The sequence below is a fragment of the Felis catus genome, chromosome C2 (assembly GCF_018350175.1).
Source record: "Felis catus isolate Fca126 chromosome C2, F.catus_Fca126_mat1.0, whole genome shotgun sequence".
NCBI classification, from domain to species: Eukaryota; Metazoa; Chordata; class Mammalia; order Carnivora; family Felidae; genus Felis; species Felis catus.
The window spans coordinates 152,487,014-152,509,464 of record NC_058376.1 but is presented as its reverse complement, the minus strand read 5'-3'; the positions used below and the strand labels follow the sequence as shown (position 1 = coordinate 152,509,464).

The following is a 22,451-nucleotide window of genomic DNA, read 5'->3' as shown; positions in this document are numbered from 1 at the left end:
ACAGCCAAACACACAAATAGCTGAGAGTTATGGCAGCCCCTGAAGCTGAGGTGCCCCCGTGAATGTCCGTAGATCCTCTGGATGGGGGGAAGGAATCATACGTCATCAAGGGTCACTTATTTGGGACGTGGGCAGGCTGAGATTTTCCTCCTGATGTTTTCTTGTTTGAGCACATATTGTAGGACCAAAGAATGGGCAGGAAGGCAAGGAGGGGAGGGGAGGAGTAGCCGGGAAAAGCCAGCTTAGGAAGACGGCCTGTTGAGCTGATGGATGGGGGATGCACCGGGGGCTTGGGGCAGAGTCCTCGGAATGACTGGGACGCGTACAGGGCGGATCTCCTGTGCTGGGGCTGCCCGGGGGCCAACAGGCTGCTCAAGGCCCAGAGCCACCAGTTGGCATGGCCACCAGCCTGATCTCAAGGAGAACATACCGGACCCTCCAGCACTCGGGAGGAGGATATGTGGGCTCCAGGGTTTTCCGTCCCAGACTTCCATTACAGCCCCATCTCTCAGCCCAGTGATTCTCGGCTCTGGCTCCCCATTACAATCACCTGAGGCCCAACCCCCTGAGAGTGGGCATCGTATCTTCAAGTGCCCCAGAAGACTCAAAGTTTCAGCAAGGCCTAAGGAAAGAAAAGTCCCCCACGCTGTCTCAGGCCTGACCCCCAGATACAGCAAAGGAGTTACAGACAGGGCTTAGAGGAAATGGCACGTATTGCTTTACCGGAAGGATCAGCCATACGTGGTCATTGCTAAAAGGTCAGGAAACCCAGAAAATTACAAAGAAAACCCCACAGGGGCACTGGGAGCCTTTCCCAAGGCCGGGGTGGGGAGGGGCTCCTAAGAGCCACACATGGCCCACAGCTCCCTGCTTTTACACTGAGGTGGGGAGCGGAGTGAATATGCCCACCAACCTAACTGGGCCTTGCCACCTCCCAGCCCCCTATCCTGGTCCTAGCGGTGCCTTGATTGGGCATGGCTGGACAGTCACACAGTCACACAGCTGGAGCCGCGGGAACGCAAAGCAGCGACACCTCCTTGAATGCAGGGACCCAGGGCTCTTTTGGGGGCTATCCTCGGGCTCCATTAGGCCCATCAGAATGGTGGCCCTGAGGGCACAGCGACAGACCCCCCCCCCTTCCTCGGTCCCTAGCGGTTCCCACCACGGGGCCCTCCAAAGAGTCGCTCTTGGGCCCTGGTGACGGTGTCACTGCTCCTCCGTGACCTGTAACCAGATGTAGGGGCCCACGTGGGCTGCTCTCCTGAAAGGCGTGGGGTCCGGATGTTTTTAGGTAGTGGGACCCAGACCCCAGGCAGTCCCACCCACCCCAAGCCCCGTCTGCTCCCCCGTGGGGGCGCCCCCCACGCCTCGTCTGAACTCCGGAGGGGCGCACCGCCTGCAGGACCTGGTCTCCACGAGGATCATCTGTCTGGGAGGGGACTCTGATGAGACCTGGGACAGCCACGGGACAACCAGAGCGCCGCGATCCTGGGGGCGAGGCCGGAAGGGGCGTGGCCGGCTTCCAGCGTCTGCCCCGCCCACTGCGGGCCACACCTACCCCTTTGTCAATATTATAGCTGAGCTGGCTCAGCCTTCCGCCCGGCCTTCGGAGATAATCCCAGAAGAGAGAGACAGAGAGAGAGAGACAGAGAAAGAGAGCTGCCTTCTCACAGGAGGACATGTCAGCTCAGAAAAAGCCTGAGGAGTGGGTCCAGAATCCCGCAGCCCGTGGGCCCTTGGGCTGGGAGTGGAACCCGACTTCCGGGGAAAGTTCAACTCCAGGCCTCTGCTCCAGGAAGGGGCCCAGCAAAGGATCCAGGTGATCAGGGCAGAGACACAGGAGGACGTCAACGAAGATTTATTAAGCAGCTATGGTGTGCCTGGCACCATTCGAAATGCCGGCCACGGCAGCGGGCAAAGCGCTGCCCCCTGGACCTCCCACTGCAGCTGGGGACCGCGACGCTGAACAAGAGCCCAGTCAGTAAGGTGATCCGCTTCTGGAAGCGCTAGGAAGATGAGGAACGTGGCAGGCGGCTGAGAAGAGCCCTGCTTTAGCTAACATGGTCAGGGAAGGCCCCTCTGGGGAAGTGTCATTTTTGGTTGAGGCCAGAAGACAGAAAAGGAAACGAGGGAAGAGTTAGGGGAGAGGCTGCTGGCAGAGGTAACACCAAGTACAAAAGCCCAGAGACAAGAATGAGGTTGGTGTCTTAAGGGACAATGAGAAATGTGTAGCTTCAACACAGTGAGCAATGGGGCGAGTGAATGGAGAGGCAGCCAGAGGGACAGGCAACTTGGGGCTTTGTTTAGGGAAGCCACTGGAAGGTTTGAAGCAGAGGATGGATGTCACGTGTGAGGTCCGACCTGCCAGGAGACGTGTGACAAGACAGGTGGGGGACAGGAGGAGCGGGAGTCGGTGTCGGAAGAGACACTAACGTTTCCCTGGTACTTACAGCCTGGGAACTGGAACTTGGAAGAAAATAGACAAGACACGGGAGCTAAGGCCCGAGTTGTGTGCCTGCTGACATTTGAAGGTCCCAACGGAGAGGGCAGATTGGCCAGTGAGGGGGGGAGAACACTGAGTCTGTGTGCTGTTTCCAAAGGAAGGGGTGGTCCGCGGGGTCCCTGGGCAGTAGGAGGATGCGATGAACCAAGCACCGGCTGTGACAAGAGCAGGCACTGGAAAGAGAAATTTCCAGGGACTTCCGGAACAAAGGCCACGCAGAGTGCACGGAGGGAAGTCTGAGGCCAGGAAGTGAGGGATGAGGACACGGAATTTCGCTGAGCATGGGGACAATAGAAGGAGGGCAACAGGCGTGCGCAGGTGGAGCCAAACACACACCGTCCTAGAAGGGAGCAGGGGGTTTAGCAGCCATTCTCTCACACACAAGGTCAGACACACACAGGGACTAACCAACTGCCCTGGGACACAGGCATCCCTTCACACACAGGGACCCATTCACTCCGTCGGTTAAACACAGTCACGTTAACTAACTAGAATTTAAATAAACTAATTGTTTTAAAAGTGGGACTTACAAAAGAAAACACCAACGACAGAGTCGCACACAGGCAGTAGGTCCTACTGGGCACAGGCCGACCCGGATCTCCTGGAGCCACCCCCTCTCTGTGGCAGGGAGCAGTGGGGGTGAGGGCCGGACGTGGGGGCCACTGGGCAGGTTTCAGCAGTGTGTCCAGCAGAGGCGTCCCACGGGCTGGGCCGTGGCTGGGACCGAGGCCTGTGGCCTAAAGGAAGGGTGGCCCTGTTCCTAGAGTTCTGGAACGCTCTATGTTCAGCACCTCCCCTGCCCTACAATCAGGAAGGAAAGCAGGGAGCAGCCCGAGGTGTGGGAAAGGTGTCTTCCTTGCAAGGGCTGGACTGGCCTCTCCCACGAAGGGCATCAGGGTTCCCCGGGGAGGGCTGTGCTGTGAGCAAACCCAAATTGGGAGCAGGGAGGACAGCAGAGATGCTAGAGGGAGCCCTGGCCACCTCCAGGCCCTGAAATGACCTGGGTCTCACAGAGCCAGACTGCCACCCCCACCTTCAATAGGCTCGGTCCTCCTTCCTTCTAACGTTTGTTGGAGTGACCTGGCCTTCTGGGGGTGGGGGTGGGGGTGGGGGGGTGGGCAAGGATCAGAGAGGCTCATCAGACTCTCAGAGAAGGAAAGTCACAGTCTACTCCACGGCCCACATCTTGGCCCAGCCCAGGCCTCCATGCCCTGCTGTCTCTTGGCCACCAGTACCCAGGAGGTGAGGCCTGGCAGACCAGCCACGAGCCTGGGACGGGGTGGTTCTCAGAGAGCTGGGTCAATATTTGTTGACTGACTGACTGACTACATTGGAAGCCCAGCCCTCAGGCAGTGGGGTGTGTCCTCCTGGGCAGGAGCAGGGATTGAGTTTCATGCAGGAACAGGTTGGGGGACAGACCCAGCACTGCCCACTGGCCGGGAAGAGAGCACTTTCCAGCAGGTAGGCCTGGCAAGGAGGGGGCTCCAGAATCGGCTGGGAGGGGCCGCTCTGAGTCAGGGGTGTCTAGCAAGGGGTCGTGGGGCTCAGGGTTGCCAGGGGGCCACCGGAACCTGGGGGGCAGCGAGCAACACTGATGGGGGCAGGGAGGCCCTGGCCGGGAGCCTGACGGGGAGAAGGTGGCAGATTCTGTACAGGTGGGGCCTCTGTCGCCCAGACTCCGCATACCTGGAGGCCCAGGCCCGGCCCTCCCTCCTCAGGCTCCAGCAGGCAAAGTGACCTCAGGGTGCGCCCTTTCGCAGGGGAGAGGAGGAGAAAGGGGCACTGGGGGAGAAAAGGGGTGTGGCAGGGAAAGGGGGTAGGGGGTTCTGGGAGAGAGAAGGGAGCACTGGGGGCAGGGAAGGCAGAAAGAAGGGGGCTGGGGAAGGAGGATGGGGGGGTGAGGGGCTGCGCAGTGCGGACAGAGGGGCGCCCAGGAACGGAGGGGGAACAGGGAAGGGGGGAGATGGGTCTGTCAGAAGAGGAACCAGGCATCTGGGAGAGAAGGGGGCCCCAGGCTGGAGTGGGCAAGCCCCCAAGGAAAAGAAGGGGGCTTTCAGAAGTGGGGGGAGAGGACACAGTGGGGGGCCCGCCGCAGGGTAGGTGATAGAAGGGAGTTACCCAGGGGAAGAGGGGACATCTAGGGCGGGAGGGCTTGGCAGTTTAGAGGAGGTGCTCTGGGAAGGGAAGGTTCTCCCTGAGGGAGAAGGAGACGGCCTGGAGGAGAGAGGGGGTGCTGGAGAGAGCGGCCCCCCTCCCCGTGAGCATCCCTGCCCCCGCCACCCAGGTTACATGGGGATGAGGGCCTCAGGCCCTGGGCACCTGAGAATTTGGCTCCCCAGGCTGGAACCCAGCCCCCTGTGGGTGCTGCTCACCCTGCCTGGTGAAAGTAGCCCGGGCCCAACCTTCTGGCCTCCAGTTTGACTCTCCTGTCCCCCACGGGCCCCTGGTGGCCAGCCACGCTTCCTGTCACCCTGTCGCGCTTTCACGCTGTCACATGCTCTACAGCCCGTAGTTTCTACCTCTGGGCACCGCCCACCTGTGCCCCGGTCGCCGTCGCTATCCATCGCCGCTGAATGTCACCATGCCCCCTGTCCCTCAGCGGCATCGCACGTTTTCTGGTGCTTGGGACCACCTTTACGCGACCACCGGGCCCGCTTGTCACACATGTCTCCCTCACACCCAAAGGCACGTACTGCAAGAGCAGTCGCGGGTGCCGTCAGAGCACAGGGTGACCCCGCTCCCCGTCCCCCTGCACTCGGGGTGCGCAGCAGGCTCCGTCCGCTCGCTCGACGGCTGTTCACCGAGTACCTGCTGGGTGGCGGGCGGGCGGCTGGGAGCTGGCGGGTCAGCGAGAGCACAAGCCCCTGGCCCTGGCAGCCCTCCGCGCCAGCGAGGGAGGGCGTGGCCACGGCCTCGGCGGCTCTAACCCTGGGCGCCCCCCTCCCCCACTCCGCGCTTCCGGAGGCCGGGAGAGGGTTGGGAGTTTCCCCCAGTCAGCGGTGAGCTCACCAGGGCCGGGAGCCCAGCCCTCAGCGTTCGGGACAAAGGTGGAAGGAATGCAGGCTGTTCGGCATGAGTCACAGAGGCCTCTGCCTCTCTCGGACTCTCCCACCGAGTCCGCCCCGGGGCCGTGCAGGGTCAGCAGAGCCACAAGGGTTCCTGCGGGGAGAAGAGAGGAGCGAACGCTACGCTGGGGGTCCCTAGGAAGGAGGACTTCAGACGGAAGTGACTTGTGGGTCCCCCCCCCCCCCCCCCGGGCAAAGCCGCAGCGACAAGCAAAGCTGCAGCCGGCCGGATTTAGGTTAGATGGAAGAAAGAACTCCAACGGATGAAGGGACGACCCGACCTCACACACAGGTTCCTGGAGGAACGTTACAGGGCAGCCTGGGCGGGCGGGGGGGGGGGGGGTTGGGGTGGCGAGAGTCATCCTGCGAAGACGCAACAAAACCCAGAGCCCCCGTCCGGCCTCCCCAGATGCCTCTCGTTCCGGGCGGCTCTCCCAGGCACACTCAGAACCACAGGGCACGGCGGGAGCTCAGCCACTGTTTGCAGAGCCTGTGGCCGGCCGCAGGGTCTGTCGAGAGTTCAGCTCTGTTTCGGGGATTTCAGAGGGCCCATGCTTGACTCCCCCCACCCTCTCTCGCGAGCTAAGCCTGTTGCTCGCTACCACAGTCATCGGAGGCCATCCTTGGTGTGCCACCTGTCCCGAGTTTGCAGAAACCTCGTCTTCTCCGCGTGCCTCCTGTGCCTGTGTCTTGAGGCTCTTTCCAGAGTCTTTTTTCAGAACCTGGCTTTCTAGAGGGTCTGTCCCTACTTCCCCGGGTCCAAGATTTGCTGTCACGGCAGACGCTGCCCTGCGCGTAGAACCTCTCCCTGTCTGCGGAGTTTGCCTGGGGTCCTCGTCTGGGATGCCTCTTTGTGCCTGAAGACATTGTTCCTGTGTGCAGAGCTTTGTTTGCAGTGCCCGTCCCTGTCAGCAGACCTTGTTTCCTCTGCAGTCTGTCTCTAGACCATGCCCCTGTTTGCAGAGGCTTTTCTTATTTCAGAGTCCGGTTCCGTCTGCCAAACCTGAGCCCTATTTGTGCAGCCTCTGACATTTTGGGGGGGGCCTCTAGCCGTTTGCACACCCCATCTGAATTTCCCTGGATAAAAACTGTACCTGCTTGTAAGAGCCATTCCTATGAAGACTTATCGCTGTCAGAGGTCACTGTGTCTATCTGTGTCTCTCTGCAGAGCACATTCCCGTTTGCAGAGCCTATCCTGTCTGCACACTCTATTCCTAATTCTACGTGTAACTGTTAGCAGAATGTGCCTCTACTCACAGAGCCTTTATCTGTTGCCAGAATTCATCTTTTTCTATGAGGTCTGTCCCTGTTTGCAGAACCTGGGCTCCCTACACACCCCAGCCCTGTTTCAAGATCTTGCCCAAGTCTGGGACACCCGTGCTTGAACGCAAAGCTGATTTCCCTGCCAGCTCACTTCAGCACACCCTGCCTCTCTGAAAAGCTGTCGCTGTTAACAGAACCCGTCTGTTTGCAGAGCACTGTCGGCTTACAAAACCTCTCCCGATCTGCCAAGTCTCTGTGTGTAGAGCCTCCGTCTGCAGAGCCTGTGTCTTTTGTCAGAGTCTGGATCTCTTTGCAGCATTCATGATGGTTTGCCCAGCCTGTTCCCATCTCCCTGTATGCAGGATTTGGGTCTGTTTTGCAAGGCTGTTCCTGCTTGCAGAGTCGGACCATGCCTAGAGATGTTTTGCTTACTTCAAGAGACTGCCTCTGTCTGGGCAGATGCTGTGCTGTTTGCAGAGCCTTGCGTATCTGTACCTGTCCGCTTCTGCCGTCTGTCCCTTATATAAAGGATACCTACCTTAAGGGTTTGTCCCCACCCACATTGACAAAGTCTTTCCCCACCTGCAAAGTTCCTCCACGCCTGCGGAATCGGGAGCTGTTCGTAGAGTCTTTTTTGTGTTCACGACCTTCGCTTGTTTGCCCGGCTGCTTGTTTCTCTGACTTTCCCTGGATAGAGTTGGTGTCTCTTTGTTCAGGCTGTCCTTACACAGACGGTTGGTCCCTGACTACAGAACTCATTTTTGCCAAGAGACCCTGTGCTTGTTGTATCCCTTTCTTCAGTCTGAGGAAGTTGTCCCTGTTTGCAGAGCCTATGCTTGTATGCAGAGCCTTTTTCTGTCCGCATAGCCTATCACTCTCTGAGGGTGCCGCGTCTCTGTGCATAGCCTGTCCCTGACTGCCTGGAAGACCCAGGCCTATTGGCAGCTCTGTCCCTCAACGCAGAGCCTGTCTTTGGCTGCAGGATTCAGTCGAATACCAGGAGTCTGTGTGCAGGGTCTACCCCTGGCTGCAGAATCCGTTCTGTTCCCAGCACAACCTTTGCCCGTCAGCATAACCTGCCTCTGTCTCCAGTGACTGCCCCTGACTGCAGATCTCGTCTGTCTGCACAGCCTGTTTCTCACTGCTTGCTTGCAGAGGTCCCTATGTTCAAGACCCATCCCTGCCCACAGAGCTTGGCCCTGTTTCAGGAGCACGACCACAGACGACGAACCTGTTCCCTGTTTGCAAAGCCTCTGTGCCGGGGTCTGTCCTGCTTTGCTGCCGTTTGTGACTTGAGAGCCCCCCGAATGAAAGGCCTGTTCTATGATGACAGCGCTTTGGAGAGCTGCAGGTGGGGAGGGTTCTTGCCTGGAGCCCAGAGCACAGGTGGCCGGGGGCCTGAGGACTCTGGCTCTTGTTTCTTCCCTCTTTCCACCCGGCCTAGGATGGACGTCAACAAGGGCCTCCCAGCCATTGAGAGCCGCAGGGACCTCCACGTATGGATCATCGAGGTGAGGGGCACAGCCAGACAGCAGAGCTGGGGACACAGAGAGTGCGCAGTCTCTGAGACTAGGCTCCTCCCTCCCCCCACCAACTCGGAGCTCCCTCCTGTCCCCCACCCCAGAGGGTCATGGAGGGTAGGTGGCTGGGGGACGGTCCTGCTGAGCTGTCACTAGGCACCCTCCTCTCCCAGAACCTGAGGATGGCGCCAGTCCCCGAGAAGGCTTATGGGAACTTCTTCGAGGAGCACTGCTACATCGTCCTCCATGTGAGCATTTGGGGAGTCTGTCTGAGGGGTGGGGACTCCCCGGCTGGGGAGTCTGCTGATGCAGACCAAGCTCCACCCCAGGAAGAGGGAGGCCGGCAGCCAGAGCATCCACCCTACAAGGGGGCTCCTGCCTTTGAGGCCTCTTTGCCCCCCTTGGACCTCCAGCCCCGGGGAGGCACCTGCCCAGTCCCCTCAAGGCCCTCAGTGCATCCTGGGGTCTCAGTCTCCACCCCACCCCTGGGGCCTCTGCACCCCCCCCCCCCAAACACCCGGGCCCTAGGTTTCCCAGAGCCTCAAGGCCACGCAGGGGGCGTGCAGCGACCTGCACTACTGGACGGGGAAGGAGGCGGGCGCCGAGGCGCAGGACGCGGCCGAAGCCTTCGTGCAGCAGCTGCAGGAGACGCTGGGTGGCGCCACCGTGCAGCACCGGGAGGCCCAGGGCCACGAGTCCGACTGTTTCCGCAGCTACTTCCGCTCGGGAATCATGTGAGTGCGGGCGGGGCCCCGGGGCGGCGGGTGGCTGGGCGGCCTGGGGTGACCCTCTCCTCCCTGGTGTGGGGGTGTCGGGCGAGGGGGAGACGTCCTGTCTGGGGTACAACTCTCATACCCTACCATGTCGCCCCAATTCACAGATACGCTTATGCCCCCACTTGTACACAACCGACCCGTGTAAAGTATACGATCGGTGATGTTTTTTTAGTACGTTCACCGACTTGGGCAACCGTGCCCACAGTTGCGGAACACCTTTGTCATCCCAAAAAGAAGCCCGGTACCCTTCCCAACACTCTCCCTTCCCGCCCCCCGCCCCCCACCCCCACATTTTCTTCATCCAGTCTGCAAAAATGTGCCTATTCCGGACATGTTTATAAATGGAACCGTACGACACATGGTGTGGGGATAGAACACATTTTATTTATGTATTTATCACTTAGGGGATGTTTGGATTGCTTCCACGTTGGCCTGTGATGGGTAATGCTGTTGTTAACATTTGTACGCACGGGTTCCCCCCCCCCCCCCAGTTTTATCGAGATATAATTGACGTGCATCACTAGCTTGATGGTGTGGCTTAGAGGCAGCGTGAAGTGATCACCACACTGCACTTGGTTGACGTCCGCCTCCTCTACAAGTTTTCTGTGTGGACGCGTTTTTCATTTCCCTTGGGTGTATACCCCGGCGCGGACGCCAAGGGTGTTTTGAGTTTGCCTTTCCGTTACTGTGCCCGCTAGAAATATGTCTTTTGCTGTAAATTGCTTCACAACGTATTAAATTAATAACTGCAACATATTCAGTTAAACCGTAGGAAAATGCCAGTATTGGGTCGTTTCTGATTCGTACACTTAAACCCCCTAGGGGAACGCATTTGTGCACGCACCCGCAGAAAACACACCATGCCCATACGATGGGCCTATAGGAGGGCTCGTCTACACATATACGTCGATGTGCGTGTCTGTGTGCACACAAACGTGCTGCTGCCAAATTGCATGCACTTACATCTATACTTACGTGGATAAACAGATGCCCTTATGCCCCTCCTTGTATACGTGGTATACAAGTATACAAACATGGTATACAGGTACGTGCGCATGTGCACAACATGCATGTATTTATATCTATACACGGATAAACATACTATGCCCTGCACGTATACACGTACAGGTACACGCACGTGTCCGCCTATCTACACGCACACTCCCGCCCCATGTGTGTGCTCATGTGTTTGTGCACACTTTTCATATCCGCTTGCACACGTGTGTGCTCACACCTGCACTCACTCCTGCACGGCGCTGTGGAGGGTCTTTTTTTTTTTTAATTTTTTTTTTTAACATTTATTTATTTTTGAGACAGAGAGAGACAGAGAATGAACGGGGGAGGGTCAGAGAGAGAGGGAGACACAGAATCTGAAACAGGCTCCAGGCTCTGAGCGGTCAGCACAGAGCCCGACGGGGGGCTCGAACTCACATACCGCGAGATCGTGACCTGAGCTGAAGTCGGACGCTTAACCGACTGAGCCACCCAGGCGCCCCTGAGCTGTGGAGGGTCTTAACTGCGACGCCCTCCCCCCACCCTGCCCCCGCCCCCGCCCCAGCTACAGGAGAGGGGGCCTGGCCTCTGCCCTCACGCACGTGGAGACCAACCTGTACAACATCCAGCGACTGCTGCACGTCCAGGGGAGGAAGCACGTGTCGGCCGCCGAGGTGAGGACCGCCCCGGGTGTCGCTTGATCTTCGGGCTCAGGTCGGACTGTGTGCTGAAGTGCAGGGAAGCGCGGAGGGTGGAGGCGGGCGGTGGGGGCACCGTGCGCTGTCGGCATTCCCAGGTGGCCCATCTTGAAGGAGGAGGGGGAAGGCAGAGCCAGGCTGCCAGCCCCACCCCTCCGTGGCTCCTCTGATCCTGTTTTCCCACCCATCCCGTGGGCACACTAAGAACTTGGGGAGGCGAGGCGGACCAAACGGTGCACCCGGATGGTCCGTGTAAGCACCGTGGGCAGTAGCATGCTGTGGGGTGGGGGGTGCACAGCCCCACACTCTTCGGGCGCGTCGTCCTCACCACCCACGGGCGCACATGCTGTCTCCCACAGATTCAGTGACCATACATCCCTGGTCGTGCAGGGACAACGCGCAGCCCGGGTTTTGCCCGTCACGTTGGCATAATTATTCAGCATCTGTCCTTTTACTCCCCAGAGTGTCTCTGTTTGGATGATAACTATCCTTTTCCACGGATAGCACGTTGTCCCCCATGCGGAGACACGTACGTTGTCACCCACGAGCTCACGGACTGGTTCCCATTTGATGTGCCCCCGCATACGTACACATGAGCGTGTACGCACACATCTACACCCACGGGTAAACAGATACGCTCTGCTTGTATACACATTACGTGTACAGATGTGCAGCTGCAGACATGCACGGAGTGAAGAGTGTCATAATCCTGTAGATCCCGTGAAATGCAGCATTACCTCCGGTAGTGCCTAGAGAGGCACACAGCTACACCCACAGGGTGACCTTCAAGGTCTCATACGGTGACACAGATGCGTGCTTACACACCACAATACTGGTGCAGTGGTCACACATACACCAGGTTGCACACAGCCTCGTGCACACGAGTGAGCTGTGCTCATGTAGGTGGAGATGGGCTGTGGCGCCCCTCCACCTGGGTGCTGGTGGTATGGCGCCCTGTTTCCTGCCCTGCCCCTCCTGGCTCTGGCAGGTGGAGCTCTCTTGGAGCAGCTTTAATAAGGGGGACATCTTCCTGCTGGACCTGGGCAAGGTGATGATCCAGTGGAATGGGCCTGAGACCAGCATTCCTGAGAAGGCACGGGTCAGTGTCTACCCTGGGAACTGAGGGATGCAGGGCTCAGGGAGAAGGGTGTCCATCCTCCAGACCCCTCAGGAGGTGGGCTTGGTTGTGCCACTACAACCTTAGAAGCACCTGCTATGTGCAAGCTGAGTCCAGACCCTGCCCCTGACCCCAGCCTCTGGGAGCCGAGCTGCAACGGGAAGGATCTGGGATAGACTGTCAGCGGTGAGCGGGGGCCATGCTGGGGAAGCCCTGACTGCCAGGTCCTCTCCTGCAGGGCCTGGCCCTGACCTGCAGCCTCCGGGACAGGGAGCGCGGTGGTCGCGCACAGATTGGCGTGGTGGATGATGAAGTTGAAGCCACTGACCTCATGCGGATCATGGAAGCCGTGCTGGGCTGCAGAGTGGGCAACCTGCCTGCCACCAGGCCCGACAAGAGTGTTAACCAGCTGCAGAAAGCCAGCGTCCGTCTCTACCAGTGAGCAGATCTTGGGAGTGGGCAGAGTCTGCATGCCTGGGTCTACACGTCTGTCGTTCCAGCCGTAACACAGTGTCTCTAGAAAGGCCTCCAGAAAAGGCCCGTGGGTTTCTGGAGCAAGCCATGTGGGGCTCTGGGTCCAGCCTGTACTCTTGCATGACTGCTCTTCTGAGAAATCCATTGTACAGATAGGGCAACTGAGGCACTGGAGGGCCAGAGAGTAGCCTAAGGCTCCACAGCAAGGGTGTGGTGAAGTTAAGACTTCAACCCGGGGCCCCAGACCCCATCCCTTCTGCCTCTGCGAGGACTAAAGGGGGCTGGAGTGGAGCCCACGGAGGGGCTGAGCTGCCCACCTCTGGATGCCTGTCCCCCAGTGTCTGTGAAAAGGATGAGGACTTGGTGATCCAGGAGTTGGCGACCTGCCCACTAACCCAAGACCTACTGCGGGAAGAGGTGAGACAGGCCTGGTCCCCGGCTCGTCATGCATCCCCGCCCACCCACGACCCCAGCCCAGTCTGGGCCACCTACCAACCAGTCCCTGTCTTGCTCCCAGGACTACTATATCCTGGACCAGGGTGGTTTCAAGATCTACGTGTGGCAGGGACGCCTGTCCAGCCTCCAAGAGAAAAAGGCTGCCTTCAGCCGGGCTCTGGTAAAGCTGTTGGGCCCTGTCTCAAGGGGACATCGAGCTGCCCTGGGGTCTGAGGGAAGAAATGGCAGTACTCTGAAATCTAAGCTGGGACACATCCATTCCTGGGGGCCTTTAAGGGAAGGTAGTCCTATCCTTGGGCCAGGAGATGGATCCATCCTGCCCTAGGAGCCTGTCTGATAGAGGAGGACATGGCTTTGCCCTGGGGTCTAAGCCTGGAGATAAAGCACCCAATCTGATGACGGGGACACAGTTCTGCCCAGTGGTCCGAGGGTCCCTCTCTGGTACCAGGGGCATGCAGCCTGCCCTGGGAGCCCTGACAGGGGTTGGGGGAGCGAGCACCCAAGCAACCATGTGTAAAAGGGTCCTCGTGTAAGACGTGGACCTGCCTTGAGGTCTGAGAAGCAAGCCGCACTGGGCACCCCCTCCTTGTCGAGGAGGGGAGACAGGGCTCTGCCTGGTGCCTGGAGGGGGCGGCGGTTGTCATGGGCCGCCCTTCCCGAGGCCCAGACTAAAGGGACCTTGCTTGTCCTCAGGGACCTCAGAGAAGTCGGTAGTAAAGGAGCCAACTTCTTAAGCGGGTCATGAGCGCGGTTAATTAATACTGCTCTGCGCTCAGCTGAGCGTCAGGTCCCCGAGGGTGGAGCGGAGAATTGGGCCCTCGGGCGGCACGCCTGACAGAGCCCCCGCTCCAGGGCTTCATCCAGGCCAAAGGCTACCCGACCTACACCAACGTGGAGGTGGTGAACGACGGCGCCGAGTCGGCCTCGTTTAAACAGCTCTTCCAGTCTTGGTCTACCAAGCAGCGCGGGAACAAGAACTTCGGCAGGCTAAGTGAGCGCGCGGGGCGGGGCCGGCGGGGCGGGGCCTGCGGGGCGGGGACTTCGGCCGGAATGGAAGAGCGGGCGGGACAAGGTCGGGGGCGTGGCCTTGGGGGCGGGGCCGGCGTGGGGCCGCACCCAGAACCTGGGCGGGATGGGAGAGTGGGCGGGGCGGGGCCGGCGCGGGACGGCACCCTGGACCTCGTGTTGGACTGAAGACTAAGCGGGACCAGGTGCCGGAGATAGTTGGGGCGGGGCGCGGCCCACGCGGAGCGGGGTCTGCGGGGGACAGAGTGGGGCCGCCAGGGGGCAGCACCCAGAAAGCGCCACCGGGTGGGGGAGCGTGGCCAGAGTGGGCTTTCTTTTGAGTGATGGGCGGACGCGGTTGGCGAGGGCGAGGACGCCCGTGACACCCCGTGTCCTCCCGTCAGGTAAATCGATTCAGGTAAGGCCGGATGTGGGCAAGCTGCAGAGTCAGCCTGAGCTAGCTGCCCAGCTCAGGATGGTGGACGACGCTTCCGGGAAGGTGGAGGTAAGGGGGCATTAGCTCGGCTGGGAGAAGATAGGCACACAGGGGCAGGCTTTGTCTTCAGCTGAATGGTATGGCTGCTAAAGTGCCCCAAGTTGCGCATCTACGCAGGGACACCCAGGGGCGTGTGTACATATACACACGCCCTCCCTCCTGCTGGCTCGTACGCGTGACGCCTGATCAATCTGTGCAGCTGTGGCCACTTGCTCAGGTAACACTTGGCACACGGCACCGAAACGCTTCAAGATACTTGATTGTGCCCTTCGGTCGAATATATGACACAACCGTACATATGCCACAGACACAGACGCACACGCCTACTTGCACCCAATCAGCCAAGTTAACCAACTGCAAACATGTAATTGTACAAATTCTGCATCACGCGTGATCATAGACACAGAGAACGCTCAGCCCACAGGAACACACCGACAGGGTACAGCGTCACATGGAATCTGTCGCCGCCCACACAGGCGCATACTGTCAGCCGCCTGGGCTCAGATCAGTGTTCTGGGAGACGTAGGGATTGCATCTTGACATCTCATCTGATCCCTCGTAGAGCCCTTCATTCCTCTGGGCCTCAGTTTTTTTTACCTATAAAGTGGAGGCAAAAACTCTGGTTCCATCTGGCCCATGGCTGGTGTGGGGATGCTGTAAAATTCTGGGAACAGGACTTCTGGGCCCATGTGAAGGGCTCCTAGTTCTCAAGGTAGGTCGAGGTCAGAGAAAATACCATTTCTCCAAGGTTCCCTCCTGTATTTGTCCTAATATGGATGGACAGAGGCTGTTAGAAGAGACCAAGACAGGAGGAGACGTGGCAAGGTGTGGGGGAGCAGGGAGAAGGGAAGAGAGGGAAGGAGGACAGAGAGAGACAGAAGAGACTGAGAAAGACAGAGGAGGGAGGAGACAGAGTTGGGGGGATGGGTTGAAGAGCAAGAGGGATGGGGTACACAGAGGGGGACAACACAGAGGGGAGGGCAAAGGTGGGAAGGAAGGAGGTCTTGCCACTCGGGCTCCAAGCACAGAGGCCGGTAGGGGATCCCTTCCAGCAGGCAGGCAGGCCGGCCAGGGGAGCCCCTGATCCAGGAGGCCTAGCTGCCAGGGAAGTGCTGCTCCTGGGTAGCGCGTGTGGTCCCAGTCAGTCTCTTCTGCAAGAGACTGGTTGCCCTGGTCTGGAGGACACCTTCCCCAGAGACAGCTACCAGGCCCTGTGTGGGCACATGATGTCCAGACTTTGTTTCCTGCCATTGTCAAGGTGGGCGTGGCTATGCCCACTTTCCAGGTGGGAAAGGCTGAAGCTCAGAAGGGTCTCACTGCCCCCACGGCCTGCCTGGGGTTTGAGGCTCCAGAACCCATGCTCGCTACCCATAGGAACAGGAAATCACGCTCTTCAGTATAAGGAAGTATTTTCCTTTCAGTCTCTGAATAGGCTTTGTCTTTTTAAGTGACACTTGAGAAAAGAATTTTTCCCGGAGCTCAAGGGCTCGCGTCTGCCCAGCTTCTGCAGCCTTGGCCTGAGCCGCGAGCGGCCGTGCCAGGAGCTGCCTGCCCCTAACCTGCTGTGGCTGGCGGGGGCAGGGTGAGGGCGGTGTGTGGCAGGGCTCAGGTCCGTCCCAGCAGCCTCTGGAGCCCTCACTGCTTGTCCGTCCCAGGCACCGCACGCCAACTGCGTCCCGGCCGACCGCGGGCCAGCGCAAGTGTGGCGGGTCCCGGGGGCCCATGGCGGAAAGGGTCACCTGCAGATCCTTGTGCAGGCCTGGCGGATATGAGGCAGGCCCGGAGGCCAAGGGGAGCTTTCTGGCTGGGCACAGACTGGCCGGGCTGGTTCGAGAGGAGGAGCCGCCCGCGCCCATTGGGCCTCTGTTCTCCAGGTGTGGTGCATCCAGGACTTAGGCAGACAGCCCGTGGACCCCAAGCGTCATGCACAGCTGTGTGCAGGCAACTGCTACCTCGTCCTCTACACCTACCAGAGGATGGGCCACGTCCAGTATATCCTGTACCTGTGGCGGGTACGCTGGCCCGAGAGGGGTGGTGGGCACCTTCAGGCCCCAGAGCTGAGGCTCTGAGAACGGGATCTAAGAGCCGCTCCAGGCCCCTGCCATCCCCACCTGCAGGGCCACCGCGCCACCACGCGTGATGTCAAAGCCCTGAACTGCAATGCCGAGGAGCTGGACCTCGTGTACCGGGGAGCCCTGGTGCAGGAGCACGTGACCATGGGCAGCGAGCCCCCTCACTTCCTCGCCATCTTCCAGGGCCAGCTGGTGGTCTTCCAGGTAGGGCCCACTTTGCTGCTGTTCCCGCAGCCTCGCGGGCTCTTCCGTGTGCCCGTAGCCCTTACATGCACGTGCTAAGCTTCTCTTCAGCCCGGGGGCCCGTTTACCACCCCAGGTTTCCTGGTGCCGTTAGATACCCAGGAGCTCCAAGAGTGACCCCGGCTTCAGTTTCTTCCCCTGGTCCCCAGAACCAGCCACCAAGCAGAAGCACAGGAGAAGAAGCTGAATTGAAAGGGACCCAGGGCCTTGCCTGGGGTCCCCATTTTCTGTCTATAAGGCCTGGGGGAAACCGTGCCCTGACTCCTTGGAGATGGGGGAGGGATCCATTTAGAAAGGGCCTGGTTCCCTGTCATAGGCTGACGGGACCCTCACGCTCTATACCCAGAGGGTCTAGAAAATAGTGGTGGCTTCAAGCGAGGGTCTGGTGGGCCCCAGGGCAGTTTGTCCATCACCGGGGCAGGGAGGCGGCTCCCAGGAGCCCTTGCCTCATCCTGAGGCCCAGCCCTCTTACAGGGGCACACGGGGCACGATGCGAAGGAACAGCCAGCACCTGCCACAAGGCTCTTCCACGTGCAAGGCACCGAGAGCTGCAACACCAGGACCGTGGAGGTACCAGCCCGCGCCTCAGCCCTCAACTCCCATGACATCTTCTTGCTGGTCACAGCTAGCGTCTGCTACCTCTGGTTTGGAAAGGTACTTATATCACTGACCTCTCGACTTATCCCTCGGGTGGTGTGCCAGGCAAGGGACGGGTCTCCTTCCCAGGAGATGCAGACTTCGTGTCCAGCCTCAGCTAGGCCAGGAGTGGGGTCCCTCTGGAACCTGGGGGGAGGTTGAAAGTGACTAGGAGATCTGGGAGTCTGCTGGTCAGAGGCAGGCCAGGCCCAGACTGCGTCCCCTCCTTCCTGCTTCAAGCGAGGAGCATGTCCCTCTTCCCAAGTCTCTCAGGGGGAGGAAAAGGAGGCCTAGTCCGGTTTGCCAGAGTTCCCTCCAATGCTCATAAACCACAAATGACCCCCGAGCCTGGGGTCCCCATCCCATTCTCTGGACCAGGAGAGGGTCCCAGTCCTGGGAGGGGGAAAGGCGGGATCCCTTGCTCATGCGTGCCCTGACATCAGCCTTGGCCTCCTGTGACTCGGGCCCAGCTCCCCAGAGTCCCCTGTGAGTGGGGGAGGTGGGGCTGGAGGTGAAGACCCCTCCCCCTTCAGGGCCTGACCCAGCTCTCTGTCGGCCAGGGCTGCAGCGGTGACCAGCGAGAGATGGCGCGGACGGCGGTCTCTGCCGTCTCTGGGGAGAACAAGGAAACGGTGCTGGAGGGTCAGGAGCCTCCCGGCTTCTGGGAGGCCCTGGGAGGCCCGGCTCCCTACCCCGGCAACAAGAGGTGACAGGGGCTGGGCGGAGGGTGTTCTTATACAGAGGAGGAAACTGAGACCCAGAGAGGGTGGGTGACCACTTAAGGGTCACACAGAGAGCTGGAGAGGCCCCCCCTAGCACGGAGGCCTCTTGGTCTCCCACTCCAGGAGTTCGCGGGGGCGCAGCCTACCCTTCACTCCCCCGCCTCTGGGTAACTGGGATCAGGAAGATGCCCGGGAGAGTTGGCTAGTGGCGCCCTCTGCTGGCCGAACAGGCTCCCTGCATTGTCCCAGTCCCAGACCTGACCAGTGACAGAGGGCAAGGGAGCAAAGCCCCACTCCCAACCCGCAGTCCGCAGGGGTCATGGTACCAGGTGTGGGGGGGGTGTGGGTGTGGGTGTGACATGTGGATAAACAGCGCGTGTGGAGTGTGTAATGGACAAGGGTGTGTGTCAGAGGTTGAGGCCAGGTGAGGCCTTCGAGGGAGGAGGCTGAGTCAAGGCTGCTGTGTGTGTCTGCGGGTCTGGTGTAGGCACTGTACTCACTCCAAGCCCCCTGAGCTCCCCAGTATGACCGTCCCCCTCTCTCAGCCTAGCTTCCCTTCTCCCACCTTGGGCCTGAGGCCGGCTCCCAGCCCGGACCAGGGGAGGGCAGGGCCCCCGCCCAACACCCCCCCCCCCCGCCCCGCTAAGCCAGCCGTCCCCTTCCCAGGGGCCACTGCTGGGCAGCTTCCCGGGGCGGCTTGTGTCACAGCTGGCCGTGGCGAGACAGGTCACGTAATGTGCTTTCCCGCTGACAGATGGGGACGCTGAGGCTGGGGCCCAGAGAGCAGCAAGGCGTCTCTGGAGTGAATTATGGGATGGGGGGAGCCCAGAGGAGGGCCCGTGCGTCCGCTCCGGGAGAAGCTGTCTCCCTCCCCTGGGGCGGGGGCCCTGTGCCGAGGGCTGGCTCGGTCCAGGCTGCCGAGAGGCGTAGTTCTGTGTGCGCCCCTCACAGCTTGGCTGCCCACGCTGGCCAGGCTCCCCGAGGACGTCTCCGGCTTCCAGCCCCGACTGTTTGAGTGCTCCAGCCACGCGGGCCACCTGGTCCTCACGGAAATGGTGTTCTTTAGTCAAGAGGACCTGGACAAGTATGACATCATGTTACTGGACACCTGGCAGGAGGTGAGGTGGCCTCCCCTGTCCGGCTGGGGTGTGAGTGGGGCGGGGGGGGGTCTCCGTGTCTGTGCATCCGGCTTGAGTGTGCGTGGCTGTGTGTTTCCAGCCGTGTAAGGCTGTAGGGGAGTCTGTGTGATGGTGTGTGACGCTGTAACACGTGAGTGAGACACGTGAGTGTCACGTGAGTGACTGTGCATGCATTGTGTGACCACGGGCAACTCCGTGTCACCAGGAGGCTGCAGGAGACTCTGGCTACGTCTGGGACTTGTGTGCGATTGTGACCAGTTTTGTGGTTGGGCGCCACCGTGTGCCTTGTGACGGTACGTGTGATTCCGGGCGACCGGGTGCCTGTGGCTAACGTGTCAGCGTGAGCGTTTGCAAAGCAAACGACTGACCATGCGTGCGCGTGTGTGCTTCCTGTGTGTGACTGTATTGGCCGTGGTGGAGCCCTGGCTGTAACTGGGGAAACTAAGAGACTGGGTGACCGCAGTGAGTGACTGAGTGACTGTTTGTGTGGCAGGGTCACTATGTTTCTGGGAGGCTACGTGCAGCAGCGGTTTAGGGCTACCTGCGTCTTCCAGGAGCGCGTGCGACTGTGTGATGGGGCGCGATCGTGTTTACGTGCGGCCACGTGTGACTGTAGGGGATCGTGGGTCCGTAGCTGCGATCATGTGGGTGTCTGCGTCACGGGGTCTGTGACACTGTGTGGATGCAGCCACGAGGCTGGCGTGTTCTCATCTCACTCAGCAAAGCCCTTCCTACAGCCCACAAGACCTGACGGCCCTCTCGGGGCCCATGTGCTCCCACTCTCCCCCTCCACTGGCTCTGCCTCAGCCACAGTGGCCTCCCTGCCGCTCCCCTAACACGCTCAGGGCCTTTGCACTGGTTGTTTCTTCCGGTTAGAACACTCGACTTGCTCCCCACGCTTCCCCCAGCTCTTTACTCAAGCGTCACCTCGGGAAGGCTCTCCCTGAGTCTAATTTAAAATGACGGTATTGGGGCGCCTGGGTGGCTCAGTCGGTTAAGCGTCTTGACGACTTCAGCTCAGGTCATGATCTCACGGTTCGTGGGTTCGAGCCCCGCATCGGGCTGTGTGCTGACAGGCTCAGAGCCTGGAGCCTGCTTCGGATTCTGTGGATTGTGTGTCTCCCTCTCTCTCTCCCTCCCTTGCTCATATTCTGTCTCTCTCTGTCGTAAACGTTAAAAGAAACAATAGCAGTGTTTCTGCCTCCCCGCCCCCACACTTGGTGTCTTCTTTCCCTGCCTTGTTTTTCTCCATCTGATATAATACATATTTTACTTATTTTTCTGTTTCCCAGTAAAATGAAAGCTCTGTAAGAGCAGGGATTTTTGCCTGCTTTTCCCCCCGTTATTGAACCCCCAGTGCCTAGAACAGTGCCTGGCACACCATAGGTACTCAATAAATATCTGGGACTTGAAGGTACATGTGCACGCCTGTGATCTTCTGTCATGTTGATGGGTGTATGGGTATGGCGGCCAGCCTGCCTGGCTGTGCCTGGTGGCTGGGGTGTGTGGGGGGGTTGTGAGACCAGTTAATGGACAGAAGTGGGAAGGGAGTGGTCAGCTCTGGGCAGCCCCTCCACTCGCCCAAGGCCGGGCCCCCTCTGTGACCCAGATCTTCCTGTGGCTCGGGGAAGCTGCCAGCAAGTGGAAGGAGGAGGCGGTGGACTGGGGCCAGGAGTACCTGAAGACCCACCCGGCAGGGAGGAGCCCCGCCACGCCTATCGTGGTGATCAAGCAGGGCCATGAGCCCCCCACCTTCACTGGATGGTTCCTCGCGTGGGACCCCTACAAGTGGACTGTGAGTGAGGCCTGAACTCCCAGCCCCACCCTACTGCAGGGAGAGTATGCCCTGAGCAGACTGGGAGGAGGCATCGCCTTGTCCGGGGACCTCCCGTGTGGGTGGCGGAGACCTGGTCTTGCCGTCAGGTCCCCTCCTGGGTGCCGGGGGTGCCCTCCATCCTGCCCCCGCCCTGATTCTTGCCCCCAGAACGACCAGTCCTACAAGGAGGTGGTGGATGGCAGCCTGGGAGCAATGCCAGCCATATGTGAGATAACAGCAGTGAGTACTGGGTTCTCCCGCCCCGCCCCTCCCCCTCCCGGCTCCCACCAGGGTCTAGGCTTGGTCGGCATGATCCAGATGGGCAGAACGGACAAGAAAGGAGCCAGGCCCTGGTGGACGGCAGGGTTTGCAGTGGGGGCAAGAGGCCCAGTGGGCTCAGTGTGGCCTCCCCATGGGAGCCTCTCCTCCATACGCCCAGCCTGAGTCCCCTCTCTGAGCAGGAACTCAACGACTTCCAGCTGCCTAGAGGGCCAAGCAATGGTGGGGCAGACCCTTTGACCCTGCAGACCCTCAAGGGCTCCCAGGACGGCTCAGGGAATGAGCTGCAGCCAGGACCCAAGGCAGGTGACGCCAGCACCAACAGCCACCACAGCAGCCCCAGACCCACCATCAATGGGAGCCTGCCCCGCGAACGGCTAATGCATCGGGCTGTTGAGGACCTGCCAGAGGGTGTGGACCCGGCCCGCAAGGAGGTGGGTGCCCGAGGCCCCCCTGCCACTCGCTGCCCCCGGAACCGATGCATCTAAAACTGAGCTGGAGGAACCCGGGCCATGACCCACTGATGGTGGGCGGCGGGCAGGTTGCCCGGGAAGACGTGTGTTTCAGAGGGGATGATGGGCAGAGAGATGTGGGAGAGGAGAGCCTTGAGCCCTGCGATGACACCCCTGGGTGGATGGGCCAGGGTTCTGGGCTCAGTTGACACGCTGGCCCTGTACCCTCCCCCCGCCAGTTCTATCTCTCAGACTCTGACTTCCAAGAGATCTTTGGGAAGTCCAAGGAAGAATTCTATAGCATGGCCAAGTGGAGGCAGCAGCAGGAGAAGCAGCAGCTTGGCTTCTTCTGAACCCAGGCCCTGCCCGTGTCGGTGCCACTAACGTAGCCAGGACCCCCAGGGGTGCCTTCCCAGCACGCACCTGAGCCCCCGGGGACACCCCGCTGGCATTCCCCCGTCAATAAAAGTCTGTGGCCCTCACAAGGTGTGTTGTAAGGGCTTTCGAGTCTGCATCACTTGGTGGGTCCACCTCTGGAGGGGGAGGGGCCCCTAGGGCTGGAGGGGGAATATTCCAGAGGACTGAGCTCTCTCTGTCTCCCATGGAGGGCTTTGTTTCTTGCTGGTCCTTCCCGCCCAAAGGGACAGACAAGCCTCATACTCGCAGTGTGAGTGTGGGGGAGGCGGAGAGAGAGAGGTGCTGGGGCTCCAGTGCTCCCACACACGC

General features: G+C 60.1%; 1 protein-coding gene and 1 long non-coding RNA gene across 11 annotated transcripts; one reads left to right on the top strand and one right to left on the bottom strand.

Annotated features, from left to right (window-relative positions):
- Positions 1–3,664: 3,664 nt before the first annotated feature.
- VILL (villin like) lies at positions 3,665–22,210 on the top strand. 10 transcript variants are annotated; one of them, XM_045037886.1, is made up of 20 exons: positions 3,665–3,964; positions 8,276–8,342; positions 8,456–8,599; positions 8,880–9,085; positions 10,686–10,794; positions 11,807–11,917; positions 12,174–12,373; positions 12,748–12,826; positions 12,927–13,025; positions 13,718–13,856; positions 14,275–14,375; positions 16,241–16,378; positions 16,484–16,642; positions 17,156–17,335; positions 17,878–18,023; positions 19,013–19,157; positions 20,788–20,973; positions 21,163–21,234; positions 21,456–21,707; positions 21,965–22,210. In XM_045037886.1, the coding sequence occupies exons 1-20, from the start codon at positions 3,897–3,899 to the stop codon at positions 22,076–22,078; spliced, it is 2,715 nt and encodes a 904-aa protein (XP_044893821.1). In that variant the 5' UTR covers positions 3,665–3,896; the 3' UTR covers positions 22,079–22,210. The 10 variants fall into 10 exon arrangements, with proteins under 10 accessions (XP_044893821.1, XP_019666500.2, XP_044893822.1 ...); XM_019810941.3 differs by having other exon boundaries at positions 3,666–3,964; positions 8,525–8,599; XM_045037887.1 differs by lacking the exon at positions 3,665–3,964 and adding an exon at positions 5,439–5,860.
- On the bottom strand, positions 14,713–17,882 carry LOC123380189. Its single transcript, XR_006585669.1, has 2 exons — positions 17,353–17,882; positions 14,713–14,963 (listed from the first exon to the last, which is right to left on the bottom strand). It is a non-coding gene; the product is annotated as an uncharacterized LOC123380189 (long non-coding RNA).
- Positions 22,211–22,451: the final 241 nt, after the last annotated feature.

Excerpts from the sequence above, each read along its gene's own strand:
- VILL (XM_045037882.1), top strand. The coding sequence starts at position 7,995 with ATGTTCAAGACCCATCCCTGCCCACAGAGCTTGGCCCTGTTTCAGGAG. Across the intron at positions 11,918-12,173 it reads GCATTCCTGAGAAGGCACGG|GGCCTGGCCCTGACCTGCAG; the intron begins GTCAGTGTCTAC and ends CCTCTCCTGCAG. Across the intron at positions 12,374-12,747 it reads GCCAGCGTCCGTCTCTACCA|TGTCTGTGAAAAGGATGAGG; the intron begins GTGAGCAGATCT and ends CCTGTCCCCCAG.